This window comes from Pelodiscus sinensis, chromosome 7 (genome assembly GCF_052426305.1).
Source record: "Pelodiscus sinensis isolate ZL-2025 chromosome 7, ASM5242630v1, whole genome shotgun sequence".
NCBI classification, from domain to species: Eukaryota; Metazoa; Chordata; order Testudines; family Trionychidae; genus Pelodiscus; species Pelodiscus sinensis.
In genome coordinates, this window is record NC_143058.1 from 40,977,640 (window position 1) to 40,992,036 (window position 14,397).

Sequence of the window (14,397 nt, forward strand, 5' to 3'; positions counted from 1 at the left end):
TACACCAGCATGGCCAAGAGAATGCTGGTTCTCTGACCTCTTTGATCTGACCTCCCACATCCCTGCTTCTTCCTCTTGATCTCCTGCCTAACCATTATGGTAAATCTTTCCATCCAATACTCAGCTCCCTGCATCTTAGGGTGTATCTACACAGCCGGGCTTAACTCTAAATAAGCTACACAAATTGAACTACATCAATTGCGTAGCTTATTTCAAAATTGGGAGCATCTACACAGCACTTATTTCGAAATAGAGCACTCTTCCTCTGACTTCCCTTACTCCTCGTACAATGAGGGTCACAGGAGTTGGAGTAAGAAATCCTCCAGCTTGACAGTATTTATACATTATTTCGAAATAACTTCCTGCTGTGTAGACATGGACTAAGTTATTTCAAAATAATGTTGCTGTGTAGACGTACCCTCAGTGTGCAGACTGTGGGGTTAAGTGAAGAGGAACAATGTTTGGAGGCAGTTTAACAAGTGATAGGAAACTCTTCCACTACAGTGACCATTGGCCAAGTGGAAGTGGTTCTCAATATGGTCACTGCCCTACCAAGTTCAACCTAAGCCTGCTTTTTTCCAAGACACCTTGGAGAATGTTACACATTCAGTCTTCTGGTCTCACACTTTGAAAGTGCATCTGGTAGCAATTTTGACAGTTCATCCATTCAACCAGGGGAAGAACTAATAAAACTAAACCCTTTTATTCCTCTTCTTTCATGTCTTATACAGATTGAATGAAGGGTCCAGTGTTTTTTTACCAGATGATCTCCAGATGAATAATTTTATTTTATCGTGACGGCATATGAAGTCTACCAGAGCCCAAGTGACAATAATTGCATTTCTAAGTGACATTGCCACTTGTACCTCTGTACAGAATTTACAAACCACTATGCCATTACTACTGTAATCTGCTCAGGTGCACACTTTGGAGAAAGTAGCCCTGTAGTCCTTGTTTAAACATACTTCTCTTGAGGGAAATAACAGCAAGCCATTATTTAAAAATAATGTTGAGATTGAGAACATCCTACTCCAACTCCTGTAACCCTCATTTCACGAGGAGTAAGAGGAGTCAAAGGAAGAGTGTTCTTCCTCAACTTCCTGCTGTGCAGATAGCTTAATTTGGCTTTTAGTGCTATTTTGACTTCAGCTGCACAGTTGACATAGCTGAAGTTGCATATCTTAATTCGACTTTTGCTCTGCAGTGTAGACATGCCCTTTGATACTTGCATTTCCACAGCAAATGCTCTGCATGGGATACATCCAGCATGACTTAATTACATTAATTAATACTGGTCCTATAATTGACAGATGGCTGCTTTTGCTATTATATATACTCTGGATTCTGTAATTTTCACTCTAATTTATCTGCTGAAATGGGTTTTACCCACAAAAGCTCATGATCAAATATATATATTAGTCTCTAAATGTATGTCTACATTGCACGCTTATTTTGAAATAAGCTATTTTGGAAGAAATACTCCAAAATAGCTTATTTCAAAATAACACGTCTACACTACAAGGAAGCCTCAAAATTAGTCCAAGGAAGGCTTCCCTAATGTAGATGAACTATCTCAATTTAGAGCACCAGGAGCAGGATGAAAAGTTTCAATCACAACAAAAGTGCTGCAACTAAAGAAGGCAGCACAGGAAAAAAATGGTCTGTTGCTATTACACTGAATGTCTTAATTGACTGTATTAAATTATGTGGCCCATCATAGTGTCTCATATAAGGGAAATTGCAGGTGGTAAATGAGAATCCTCTATGAATACTTTGGGTACAACATTGAGAGCTTGTCATTTTTTATTCCAAAATATAGAATTGTAAACCAATAAAAAACACATGACAATAAGAGATTGTCACTGCAATCGTAAATTTGGAGCCTCTATTTCATTTTTATAGTAGGTGCCAAAAAAAACTTTTTAAAAGTTCATGCCACTATAGCATAGTCCCCATCCACCCAATCTTGGGGTGGTCTGGGGATTAATGTGGTTACAACACAAAATTAACTACAGGACTGCTCTAAATTGCAGCCAGCTACCATGGCCCCTTCTGGGAAGCCAAGGATCACTTGAGCACACCAATATTCCAGCCATGCCCCCATTCCCTTGGGAGCATTCTACACACTGAGACTATGTCTACATTACGAGTTTTCTTGGGGAAAATATGCTAATGAGGAAACCATTTGCATGAGTTGCAATCTCATTTGCATATTTTCTGCTGATCCATTTTTGCGCTAGGGGTTTTTGCTCAAAAACAAACAGTGTGGACATTTTCTTTTTGTGCAAAAAACCTCTTTTTTCCCCAAGATTGATATACCTCCTTTTTTGGGGCATAAGGATCTTGCGGAAAAAGGGATTTTTGCGCAAAAAGAAAATGTCCACACTGCTTGTTTTGGCATAAAAACCCCTAGTGCAAAAATGGATTGGCAGAAAATATGCAAATGAGTCCTTCGTTATCATATTTTTTGCTGAGAAAACTCGTAGCGTAGACTTAGCCTAAATACTGTGTAGACTTCCTGACCAAGCTTACCAAGCTGAGCTCAGGCTAATCCTACCAACAGTCCCAGTTCCAGGAACAACACATAGCTACATCTCAGACAATTTAGAGAAGGGCAACAAAAACAAATGACTAGACAGACTTAAAAGATCAAAAGTTAAAGCTTGGCTATGGGATTATTGAGATTGCCAGAGAAGTATCAGAAAAGTTTACATAAGGAGGAAGAAAATATTGAGTGGAGCGCAATGGCATATAAATGGTAGTAATAGGATGCAATTAAGGAATTGGGGAAATTTTAGGGTGAATATGATGGTCACCAGTGTGGACTAGATGACCCAAGAAGTGCCTCACAACTGTTTGTTACTTTTCAGGTCTGGAGTGGATCCATACACAGACACTCCCTCTACCCGATTTTCAGATGTAAGGAACCAGAAAGACACTGCTGTGCTCCTGGAGCAGGTACCTTCTTATTATAAATGTAGCATTTTAATGAGTGCAGCATTTCATTTTTAAAACCTAGCTATGTCTAAGTTTGACTCTGACACTCCTTAGGAGCCAAAATTAGTTAGCACTGAGTCCAAGATTTAGAGATTTGAATGAGTATCCAGAATTACGGCCAGTATTTTACAGATGAATGAAATAGAGCAGAAGAGGAGAGGAAAGACCCTTTTTAATGTCTGAGTGACTACAAATATAAAGCCAATTGAGAGTGTGATTTTGACTGAGAAAAAGTTATCTTGATATTTTCATTGATACCTCATGTCACTTCATTAATATTTACTGTATTCACATGCCTGCAGACAAGCCTGAAAACAAGCTTTTTGCAAGCAAAATTCTGCAAACTTACTATAGTACTAACAGAACTAGAGGAGAAGCCTAAGCCCACACATCCTGGCATTACTGTATCTGCAACTGGAAAGAGATGGTAAAGCAGTTAATGGAATCCATGCCATGACCACTTTTCTGCTGCTTTGCACAGGCTGTATTTTAACCCTTTTACAGGGAATTACCTCTTCTCTGCTTGGTGTTGCAGCAGTAGAGATGTACTATCTGTTCCCATTGTCTATAAGACTATACCATGTTCCATTCTATACAATGCTCTGGGCTTTCCCTGGCCAATAGAGCAAGCAACAATGTTCTGATTTTATTTCAGCCAGCTAAAGTGTTTTATTAGTAATACTCAGGGCTCGCCGAACCTTGGCAAACCCCGCTCGCCAGCCGCGCTGTCCAGCGATCTGCGCATGCGCAGATCACCCAAACCCGGCTCTTCCGGGTTGCAATCTACTCACCTGTGGCAAGTAGATTGTATTATTTGTCGAGCCCTGGATACTGAAGCACTAAGGCTTCAATGCCTCAATCTGATCGATGCATTGCATACAGACCCCCATATCTGGGGTGAACTCACTGAAGTCAAAGGGATTCTGTACAAGCATAGACATCTACCACCACAGATAAGGAAAGCCAAATGTGGGGAGGAGGAGGAAGTCTCTTCCTTGGGCCTTCTCTATTAAAAACATTAGAAGCTTTTAGCTAAATGTTAGAACTCAGACTGTAGTACAGTGGCACAAGCCATAGAACACTATGGGGTTGCAAATAACTAAATCTATTCCTAAAAAGTTTCTTGTGCTTTATGAAAATCTCTTAAAAAAAACAAAACTAAAAAACTTGTGCTCAAAATGGGCAGAAAAGGCTATAGATAAGCCAGTACTCCCATTATTTCCTTAATTATTTTTTAAATATCACCAACGGGATTGTGCACATAGTTCTGTCTTCATTTCTCATAGCATTAAAAACAAAACAATTTGAGTGCATTGCAGAGGGGGAGGAGTGCCAGTGGGCCGGTGAATAAGTCAAGCTTTCTACCACGTAACTCCATATTTGAATCTTCGGTTAGCAGAAAGGCTCCTAGTACTCACTGCCAAAAACTATTCTGATTTGATAGCAGTTTACATTCATCTTGCACTGGTTTAAGTGACTAGAAAAGTGTAAGACAGTTACAGGTATTCTAAAATCTTGGGTGCAATGATGCACCAGCTACGCATTCAGAACTGGTATTTCAGCTGAAGCACTGTGATAGATGGCATATTACAAATCTCATAATCAGAGGGGTTCCTTGCAGGGGCCACATTTCCATTAGGGCTGTGCCATTTGTAGGAGTTTGGGTGGTAGAAAGAGGGGACAAGAATGGGGCTGTGGAAGTCATTAGGGTCACCTTCTGTAGTAAACACAGATATGAATGTCAGAACATGATCTTGTTTCCCCATGTGCAGGATGCAGCCCTTAGCTTGCTTTGGCCTTATTTCCTTGAAGATGATGTGCTGGCTTTCTTTTGAGTTACAAGTTTTTTATTACAGTTGCACTTATAGCCAGTCCACAGTTGTGGAAAACACTGGACCAACAAAATATTTGCTTCAATTGTATTGTTAAATGAGTTACCAAAATTACATCTGGCTGATAAAAACGGACTAAAACATTTGACCATTTTTCTTTATTTAGAAAATAGAATATTAAAACATACATCAATATTTATTTCATTCCAATATTATGCTAGTACAAACAGGAAGGGCAGGGAATGTAAATTGGGACAAGACAGTCTTACATATAATTGCAGGTTACTTATAGGACAAAGCTGTAAAAGCTTTTCTGATGTTGGCAACAAATGCAGCAAAGTTGTTGGTTTCTCTCACTTTTACCTGGAGTTCTGTTATACAATCCAGATGAGGAGAGCTGCTTGTCACTAAGGAAACAATTAAAAATTATTTTGTATTTCCAAGACAAGTGATACTTCCTAGTCTCAAGTATTCCCCCAAAACAAGACAGTCAATTATTACATGGTGTGTGACTTGAATTTTTTCATTTAATGAGTTGGGTAACAGCTATATGCTGGTTGGGATATGCATTTTAGTTTGTTATATTAAGAGTCTCTTAGGGTACATCTAGACTTACATTCACTTTCGAAAGATATGCAGATTTGGTGGTAATTTGCATATCTTCCAATCACTTCTTCGAAAGAGTTTTTTTCAAAAAAGCAAGCAGTTTAGATGCAGTTCTCTTGGAAAAACCTCCTTTCTTCGAAAGAACCCTTTTCCTCAAAAATTGAGGCTTACAGGTTCTTTTAAAAAAACTGTGTCTAAACTGCTTGCTTTTTCTGAGGGGGGGGGGGGGGAACAAAAAAAAAAAACCCCTTTCGAAAAAGCAATGGGAAGATGATATGCAAATTGCTTCCAAATTTGCATATCTTCTTTTGAAAGTGAAAGTAAGTCTAGAGGTACCCTTACCTGTTTCACTGCTTGCAGTGTTTTAGTAATGTAACCGTTTACTGTAGATTTGCATGTGCTCCAATTGTCTATTTTACGCCTAAAAATTCATGGGATGAATTTCAGCAAAGGAGAAAACACGGCTTTGTCTGAGGGCACAACAATTTGTCATGCACAGACCTTCCCCTTGTGTCACTGCAGTTGCAACTACTCAAGTTATTGCCACAACAGTGCCCACCCTGACTCAAAAGCTGCAGCACATTCTGACCACTGGTCACTACTGAGCAACATCAATTTTCAGGTAAGTTGCGTGGAGGAAAAGTGAACGATTAAGTGGACTTTAAAATAGAGCATAGTATTAATTTCAGAGGAATAATTCAGGAATAATAGTGTATATATTATGAAAATTAAGTTCAAGAAAATCTTGCAGTATAAGAGCAGTAAGTTGAAAAACAGCTCCTAAAAAGCTGCATTTCCAGCCTGCATTTGGGTTATAATGGAAGGAAATCATCATTAGCGCTGTCTGAATTTGAGTGGCACATGGAAACATTTGAAGGGGCACGAGTGAGTACCCTGTTGTTAATACATGTCTCCCATTTGATGCACAAATTTTGATTTGTTAGCACAAGGAAATAAAAGTTTTGTTGGTTAATGGACCCCTAAAGTACACACTGGGAGCTGCCTCTGAGTGGCATCCCACAAAAAACTGAAGTGGAAAAACTGATACCATCAGTCACACTCCTTTCTTATCTTTTGCCTCTCCTTGCTTTATATTTAACTCACTGCTCTTCTCAGCTTCCCACTCCCCTTCCCCCTTGCCATTTCTTTGCTTAATATCTCAAGAGTCAGTACTTTATTCATGTAAAGGTGGGAGAGGAAAACAGTTGTGTATTTATCTTATTAAAAGTATGTTAAAGTTAAAAAGTCAAGACTTCAAGAGAGTTAAGAAATGCCAGAATTAAGGTTGCTTGTGCTACCTTTGAGCTCTCCTGAGCACTTGCATGGCAATATAGCCTATAATTATGTGAACACATCCTACTTTTTCTTCTGAAATCTTTGATGTTCAAAGTGATATTTTGCCAATGGGTAACCAAGGACAAATTCATTGATGCCAGTGGGCTTGTATAGAAGTTAAAAAGCCAAGTTCTGGTCTCTATTTTCTTATAAAACAATTTTAACTCTTGGGCCACGTCTACACTGCAGGCTTTTTGTGCAAGAACTGTTTTGCGCAAGAGTTCTTGTTCAAAAGGTCTTGCACAAGAGTGTGTCCACACAGCCATGTGCTTTTGCGCAAGAGCGTCTATGGCAGTGTGGATGCTCTCTTACGCTAGAAAGCTCTGATGGCCATTTTAGCAAAAGAGGTTTCTTCCACAAAAAAAACCCTGTTTCCCATCCACATTGCACCAGGAGGGGGGCTAAGGGTGGGGAGACGCCAGTGACATGACAACATCACTCCGTAGTCCCACAGGGAAAAAAAAAATATAGATACACACACTCATTTAATGTCTATACATACCTTCATAGTCTCCCTGTTCATTTATACAGAGAGTAAACATGTATGGCTTGTCAGGATCTTGGTGGTCAATACATCGAAATATAAACTGTAACTGTTCATCTAAAGCAAAAGTAGAAAGAGAATTCAATAAAACCACTAACTGGCACACTCAGTAGCAGCCACATAATTAAGCGGAAGTTAAATTTCAGCTAGTAAAAATATTTTACAGCTGATGATAATAAAGCCAAACATCTCTTTTCGTAAGAAGGCAAACCCAAATTTTGGGCTTCAACTACTTAAGTATTCTTTTAAAACTACTTGACAGTAGAGTGTAGGTACAATGAGTGTCCAAAATGAAATTAATGTTGGCTATTTTTTATTACATTGCTACATGTATTACAGACCAAAATCTTTGTGCCAAACTTTAATCTGTTTATAATGACTAAAATCTTTCAGTTTAACTGCAACTTTTATAGCTATACTTGTCTTATTTCACCCCTATCCAGTCAGAAGCATTTCTAAAGGTACAAGCTATTTCAGAATACCAGAAGTATCCCAAAATAGCTATTCTGCATCTATTGAAGCAACCAGTTATTTTAAAATAGATTCAAAATAGATTTTGAAATAACCAGCGGCTTCTTCTGATGTCCCAGTAACACTCGTTCCACGAGGAATAGCATGCTATTTCAAAATTTGGCACTATGTAGACAGCGCCAAATTACAAAATAAGCTATTTCAAAATGCACTCAAAATAAGGTACACGGTTTGCGTAGCACAAATCGCGTAGCTTATTTTGAGCTAAGGGAGCTGTGTAGACGCACCCTAAGGCGGTAACAGATGTTTTCATTGCTTTGTAGCAATACAGACCAGCCCAAAGAGAGGCTCTGCAGAAAAATCAATCTGTACCACATTGTTCAGATTAAACTAATGCTCAAAGTCACACTCATAACCATGTATTTTTAAATTGTGTTTAAACATACTAACAAAATCTACTCTATTTGTCTAGTCTGCGAGGTTGATGGTGATTTTGCCAACTTATGAACAGAATGATTAAGGTAAAGAGCTGAACACATTGGTACTTAGAAACCTACCATGAATTCTGCGTATTTCTAGCCCAAGTCGCTCTTCAAACAGTTCTTTAGACTTACTCAATCTTTCCAGCTTCTCTTTGGTGGCCTTGTTTTTAGCAGACATAACTAAAGTGTCAAAGCAAGAATAAACCATTTTAAAACAAATTTTAGATCATTCGAAAATCCTGCAGAGTAAGCCTTTTAAAAGCAAGTGCCTTTCCTTTGTTAAAGTTCCCAGGTCATGACAACTACTCCATTTCTGGTCATTTAAATCTTTGTAGCATTAATTATTAACACTGTAGCATGGTATTACTTGGTTAGTACTATGAATGCTATTTTAAGAATCAAAATAACTGCTTTAAATTATAATTACCACTCAAATCATTGCTCAGCTAGTTGCCAATTATTCCTCATTCTAATGAGATTTTCATAAGTGTTGCAATTTGTTGTATATAAATTATTGCTGATCAAACACCATATTAAACCAGTACTGTCTATAGTATACAAGCACGAATCAACACGCTAACTCCAAAATTTGCACAGTTACAATGCTGAAGAGACCTACTGCAAAACCACCAATATACCCTTTAGAAAACTTTGTGTAAAAAAACTGGAGTGTTTTCATGTTCGCTCAATTTTACAACTTACTTTCCCTTTTTTTGGTCAATTCTTCCTTGAGCTCTCGGATGCTATCAATTAAGGCTCTTTTTTGTTCTTCTTCATCCTTTATTTTAGAATTCATTTCAGTTAAGCAATCTTGCTTTTCTTCAGTGAGTTGGTTCTGTCGGATGATCTCTGTGAAGTAGAGAAATAACTTGAATATCTACAGTTAATTAAGTCCCAGATTCTACAACCACACACTTTTGGAGATGCACCTAGCTTTATGTATAAATGCTTCCCCCGAAATCTAAGATGAGTCAAGTGAGTAAAGTCAGGCAAAGAACTACCCCACCCCCCCCAAACCAAATCTCTGCATAAGCTATTTCACCCAAACAGAGAAGTCTATATTCTTATGTATGAGGTAGCTCTTCCACTGCAAACATCAAGTACAAACAAAAATGATTCTGAAAGGTTTGAGTGAAAAAACAGTCAGAAGAATTTCTAAATGAAGGCCATCTACTGGCTATCAGTGCAACTTGGCTTGTTTGCAGTAACAGAACTGCACAGCTTTTGAGTTTGTCACTTTAGGAGCATGCAGTTACCCTATCATTCATTCTGGGTCAAAAGAACACTAACTCTGCTAGTTACATTAAGATTTTTTTATCCCCAACTTTGAACAGCAACTTGCAAAGTTGAAATGAGTGAGTTAATCCTAGTTTTACAAGATAACTTTGCCCATAATCAGGATGTAGGAGGAAGTTAGCCCAGAAAACAAAAAAGCTATTAGCCTTGTAAAATGTACTCTACTGCATGAAGTAAACTCTGACAAGTAATATTTTGGGTTTTTTTTAATTATAGTAAACTGATTTTGTACCACGACTGCTGTTTTCTTGAAATTGGCAAAGCTCTCCTTTATTTAGTGGTAACAGCTTACTCTATATACTATTCAAAAAACCTTTTCATTAGACATTAATAGGTCTACATTTTGAGACAACTTATTCTGTTAATGAAGGCATTTTGACCAGAAATTCTGGTGTAACACTAACTGCATTTAGGCTTTGCAGTTCACTTTTAACTGAACTAATTTAAGCTGAAGTGTTTTGTTCTGACAAAACACCCATTAGTTCATTTTAGAAGTTATAAATACAAGCCGATAACATACCATTTCTGTACTCCTGAATTTTGTCAACCATTAGATCCCCTTCTTTTAACTTCTTGGACCACTTCTCTGTAATAGAGATTTATTTTAGTCAACCGATGATAGGGAGTTAAAATTAAATAAGCAATGTAAACTCATGAATGTTGTACCTGAAAGTGCTTTTATGGACTCCTTGCAGGATTCTCTTAGTCCCAAAGCCTGGTTGATTTGTTCACTACCACAAATGCTTTTGAATTTTGTCCAAAATTCCTTGATCTCTTTTTCAAAAAGAATCAGTTCATCTTCTGTTTTCATCTGGGACATAGTGCTGTAGGAAACATAAAAGCACAACACAATTTCCAGTCACATAAAACAGTCTAAGCTGTTATGGATTAGTAAAGAAATTTATTCTCCCTAACACTGATTGCTGTTGAAATTTTAAGTGCAGTTCCTCTTGTATGTTTTTGAAAACAATATCAAGTACTTTTAGACAATAGGTATGTTACAGCATTCAACAGAACTTACCACTGCTTGTATTTGCCATATTACAAGTGATGTGTTATCTAGATCAGTTTACTTTACTGAGCACATAATTATGAATATAAATAGCTCTAAAAGTAAACCAAGGATGCAACATCATGTTTACTCCTTGCTTGATGCTTTATCATACACCTATAGAACAGAAGGTACACTGGGGTGTGACATATTACTGTGAAGTAAAGTAGGCTTTTTTCTAACCAAAACTCCAAATACTGTATTTCACTCAAGTGAATAGGGGAAACTTCATGTGCAGGCTCATTTTGAACTGAAGTAAATGTATTTTATACCAGGAAAAGGGAGATGTATGTGGAAAAAAGCAAATGATTTTCCCTTTCAAGAACAAGAATCAGATTATTAAATACTATCTGGAAAGAAAACTTAACTATGGTCTAAAAGTAGAGATTGTTTTGAAAAGGTTGATACATACTGAACTGGTAAAGTCATGAGAGCAGGGAGAATTCCTACAAGACTTTATCAGGCTAGCATACTGTAATGTTAAAAATCAATATTTGAGACTATTTTTCACATAGATTCAAGTTGATGTTACCTTATAGCCACCTTCTCTCCCAGCCCCATCAAGGAGGAAGTACTTATTTTGAACAGAGTAATTTTCCCTTAAAAAAGTGATAGCTGTTTCAAATGTAAATAAAACACAGTAGTGTATCAAAAATTACAATATTATGCATTATTGTAAATATTAATGCATTCATTATACTAACGATCTTGAACATATAGCAAAACAGATTTTGTTTAGCCTGAAATAACAATGAGCAATATAAATAATAAATAAAAAAGCAAGTATATTCAGTCAGAGTAGTTCTAGTCTGACAATTACCACAGAGCAATGTTTCTCAAAGAGGCCCGCAGACCCACTCTGAGACAGCTGCTGAGTGGCCACTCCAGTTTGTCTATTTACTGGTGTGCAAATGGCACACCAGAGCCAATGGGAGCTGTGAGGCTCTGTAGCTGCAGAGCCAGTAAATAGACAAACTGGAGTGGCCACTCAGCAGCTTTCTTAGAGTGGGCCTGCAGACTGTTAAAGAGGATTGATGGCTGCTGCTTCAGCAGGCATTTCTTGCATGTACTTTTTCCACTTCTGCTTACTTTCCTAATAGATACCTGAAAAGTTAATGCAGGCCTGGGAAAATATGGCCTATGGACCGGATCCTGCCCACGGAAACTGCAGGGAGCCCCAGGCCGGCTCCCCACTTGCCTCGCCCCACACTCACACCACTCAGAAATGTGGCTGCAGGGCAGTTTTTCATTAAAAATTGTGAGTCTGGAGGAGAAGGAGAAAGGTTTAGGAGCTGTGCCCATCCCCAGCACAATCAGAGCGGGGATCTGATCCAAAGTCACTGCTCGCTGCGCAGCATTTCTCATCTGCTGCGTGTTGAATCGGGCAGCGTTAGGCCTGTGCGAACTGACCGTTCATTGTCCAAAGCTACGCAGAGAGCCCCGCTAAAGGATGCGTAGCAGAGCACCTTGCCAGGCTTCCAAGTGTCAGCCACGACCTGCTTTTAGGCTGAAAAAGTAAAGGGAGCATGATGGGGTTTTGCATTAGCCTGCAAAGTCAGCATCCAGCAGGACTGGCTCTGGCTTGTGCATTGCCAACGATACAGATTCTGCAATCTATTTAGGTCACTCTCTGTATCCTTTGGTATATATGGTTGTGACTATTTTCTTCCACTATTTGATCTGAGGAAGTGGGTCTGGCGAAAGCTCATCATCTAATAAACCATCTTGTTAGTCTTTAAAGTGCTACATAGTCCTGTATTTTGTTTCTGATACAACCCTAGGCCAGCTTGTTGTGTTGTCTTTTCAGTGCAATACAGGCAGGAATAAGATAATTCAACAAAGACTTCTGCACTAGGACAACACACAGTGCACAGCATTAAGTATGTAACTCTACAGGATCGAGGCCTTAGGAGATAGCGATGTAAAATGGTGTTTGATCAGTTAAACGCTGCATTTAACTGGTTAACCAATTCTAGTGAGGCGGCGGGGGGGATCCAGCTCAACGAGGCTGAAGTGGCCCTGCTGCCACAGACGGGGGCTGCTTCAGTTGGGCTGCAGCAGTCCTGCCTGCAACATGGGCCAGGCCCACAACTACCAGGGACTGGGCCCTTCGGATCAGATCCCCGAAAGCGCTGAATCCGTCTGGGCCTTCGAGGCCGGTTGTAGCCGGGCACCAGCCACAGAGCCCGGGGGCGGGGGGGTTCTAGCCGATTTTGCTTTCCCTGCCGCTGAGTTGGGCGATGCTGCGGAGCGCCGAAGGCCCCTACCCGCGATCCCGCACCCCGTCGAGGGGGGGGGGGGTTCCACCAACACTCACTCAGCGAAAGCGGCGCCTTCTCCTCCGCGCACCAGCTGCCCCGCGAAACCTCCAACCCTTCGTTTGAACGGTAACCGTCCTCCCGCCACCCCCCCCCCCGGCCGCTCTCTGATTGGCTGGGGCAACATCGCGCGCCACGATTGGTCCGTTGCTGTCGCAGCCGGCCCAGAAGCTCCCTCGCTATTGGCGGAGCGGAATGGTGCATGATGGGAGTTGTGGTCCGTTGTTAAACGGCGATCGGGGTGGGGTTGTGGACTCACCTCCTCGCGCCTTTGCCCTTCACGACGTCCTGCTCGCGCAGCTCTCTGGGGCTTGCTCCTCTTCGCCCCGCCCCCTTGCTCGGGGGGCGAGGGCTTGTCAGACGCTGGTTTGGGGGCGATGCTGGCTGGGTCGGAGCCGCCCGAGGGAGGGTGCATGGCCAGCCCGTGCCGCTAGCAGCGCTGTGTGGGACCCAGCAGCGCCCCGGGCAAGTGGGGCTGGTTGCGTGCGGCGGGCTGGGCGCTACACAGCGCTTGGTGCCTTGCTCAGGCTGCGGGAGGCCAGCGCCTGTGACCTGCTCGTGGCGCGCCGGCGGCGCCTGCAAAGCAACAGCTAGCGCCGGGCGAGGCTTCCCAGCCCCTGCTCTGCGCACACGCAGGGCGGGAGGACGCAGCCTCGGGGCTCACTGGTACCTGACACAGCAGCAAACCTCTCGCAGCCGGGTGATCACGGGTCGCTTGAGTGACGTGGCCATCCCAAAAGAACAGATAAAGCCAAAGCTGTTGACTAGTCTCCGCAGCTGACTCATGCAGTTATGCACCGCCCCCACTTTCTGCACTAGGTAGCCTTTTAATCCTAGATGGGGCACTCTGTAATTGGTTCTCCTTCAGTGCCTTTGAATGAAGATTGTTCTTTTCATGTGACTGCCGCTGAGTTTAGGAGAAAAATGCATTTTCTCCATGTTGTCTGCCACAGACTAAGCAGAGACAAAACATTAATTGCAATACTAGTTCTCTGCCATAGCATTGTTCTTTGGTGGGTTGCTTAGTCACTAGTTCAAAAATTTGGTAATTGCAGCAGGTTATACTGTTTATTTTCTTTCTCCAGCATTGTCCAGCAAGTTGACAACATAATGCCTCCAGTTTTTCAGGAGCTGCCTTCAGCAAATAGACTACTTGGGGGGGGGGGGGAGTGTATGGGTGGGGGCAGGGACTTTTTGACATACCAGTTCTAAATTATTTTTGTAAACATATAATGGCTGATATTTTCAGCAGGTACAAATCCATACTTGTCCCAGAGGAGGAGCTGGATCTACATGCAAAACTTGGAAAAGGAAAAAAAAAAGCCACCTCCTTTAAAACAGGGTTTAGAACAAGCTGCTTACTCAGGTTAATCTTTCAGCCATTAATTAAACAGTCTGTCTGAACTACACAATAATAGCAAATGGTTATGTATTTATTTCAACACAGCAGCTAATATGGAATGAA

The 14,397-nt window shown here is 40.7% G+C and overlaps 1 protein-coding gene across 2 annotated transcripts; it reads right to left on the minus strand.

The window, feature by feature from the left end:
• Positions 1 to 4,972: 4,972 nt before the first annotated feature.
• Positions 4,973 to 13,654, minus strand: SPC25 (SPC25 component of NDC80 kinetochore complex). 2 transcript variants are annotated; one of them, XM_006135777.5, is made up of 7 exons: positions 13,192 to 13,654; positions 10,230 to 10,387; positions 10,084 to 10,149; positions 8,970 to 9,116; positions 8,343 to 8,447; positions 7,273 to 7,371; positions 4,973 to 5,236 (listed from the first exon to the last, which is right to left on the minus strand). In XM_006135777.5, exons 2-7 carry the CDS (start codon positions 10,381 to 10,383, stop codon positions 5,112 to 5,114), a joined length of 696 nt encoding a protein of 231 aa, XP_006135839.2. In that variant the 5' UTR covers positions 10,384 to 10,387; positions 13,192 to 13,654; the 3' UTR covers positions 4,973 to 5,111. The 2 variants fall into 2 exon arrangements, with proteins under 2 accessions (XP_006135839.2, XP_075789669.2); XM_075933554.2 differs by lacking the exon at positions 13,192 to 13,654 and adding an exon at positions 12,932 to 13,080.
• Between the last annotated feature and the right edge of the window lie 743 nt (positions 13,655 to 14,397).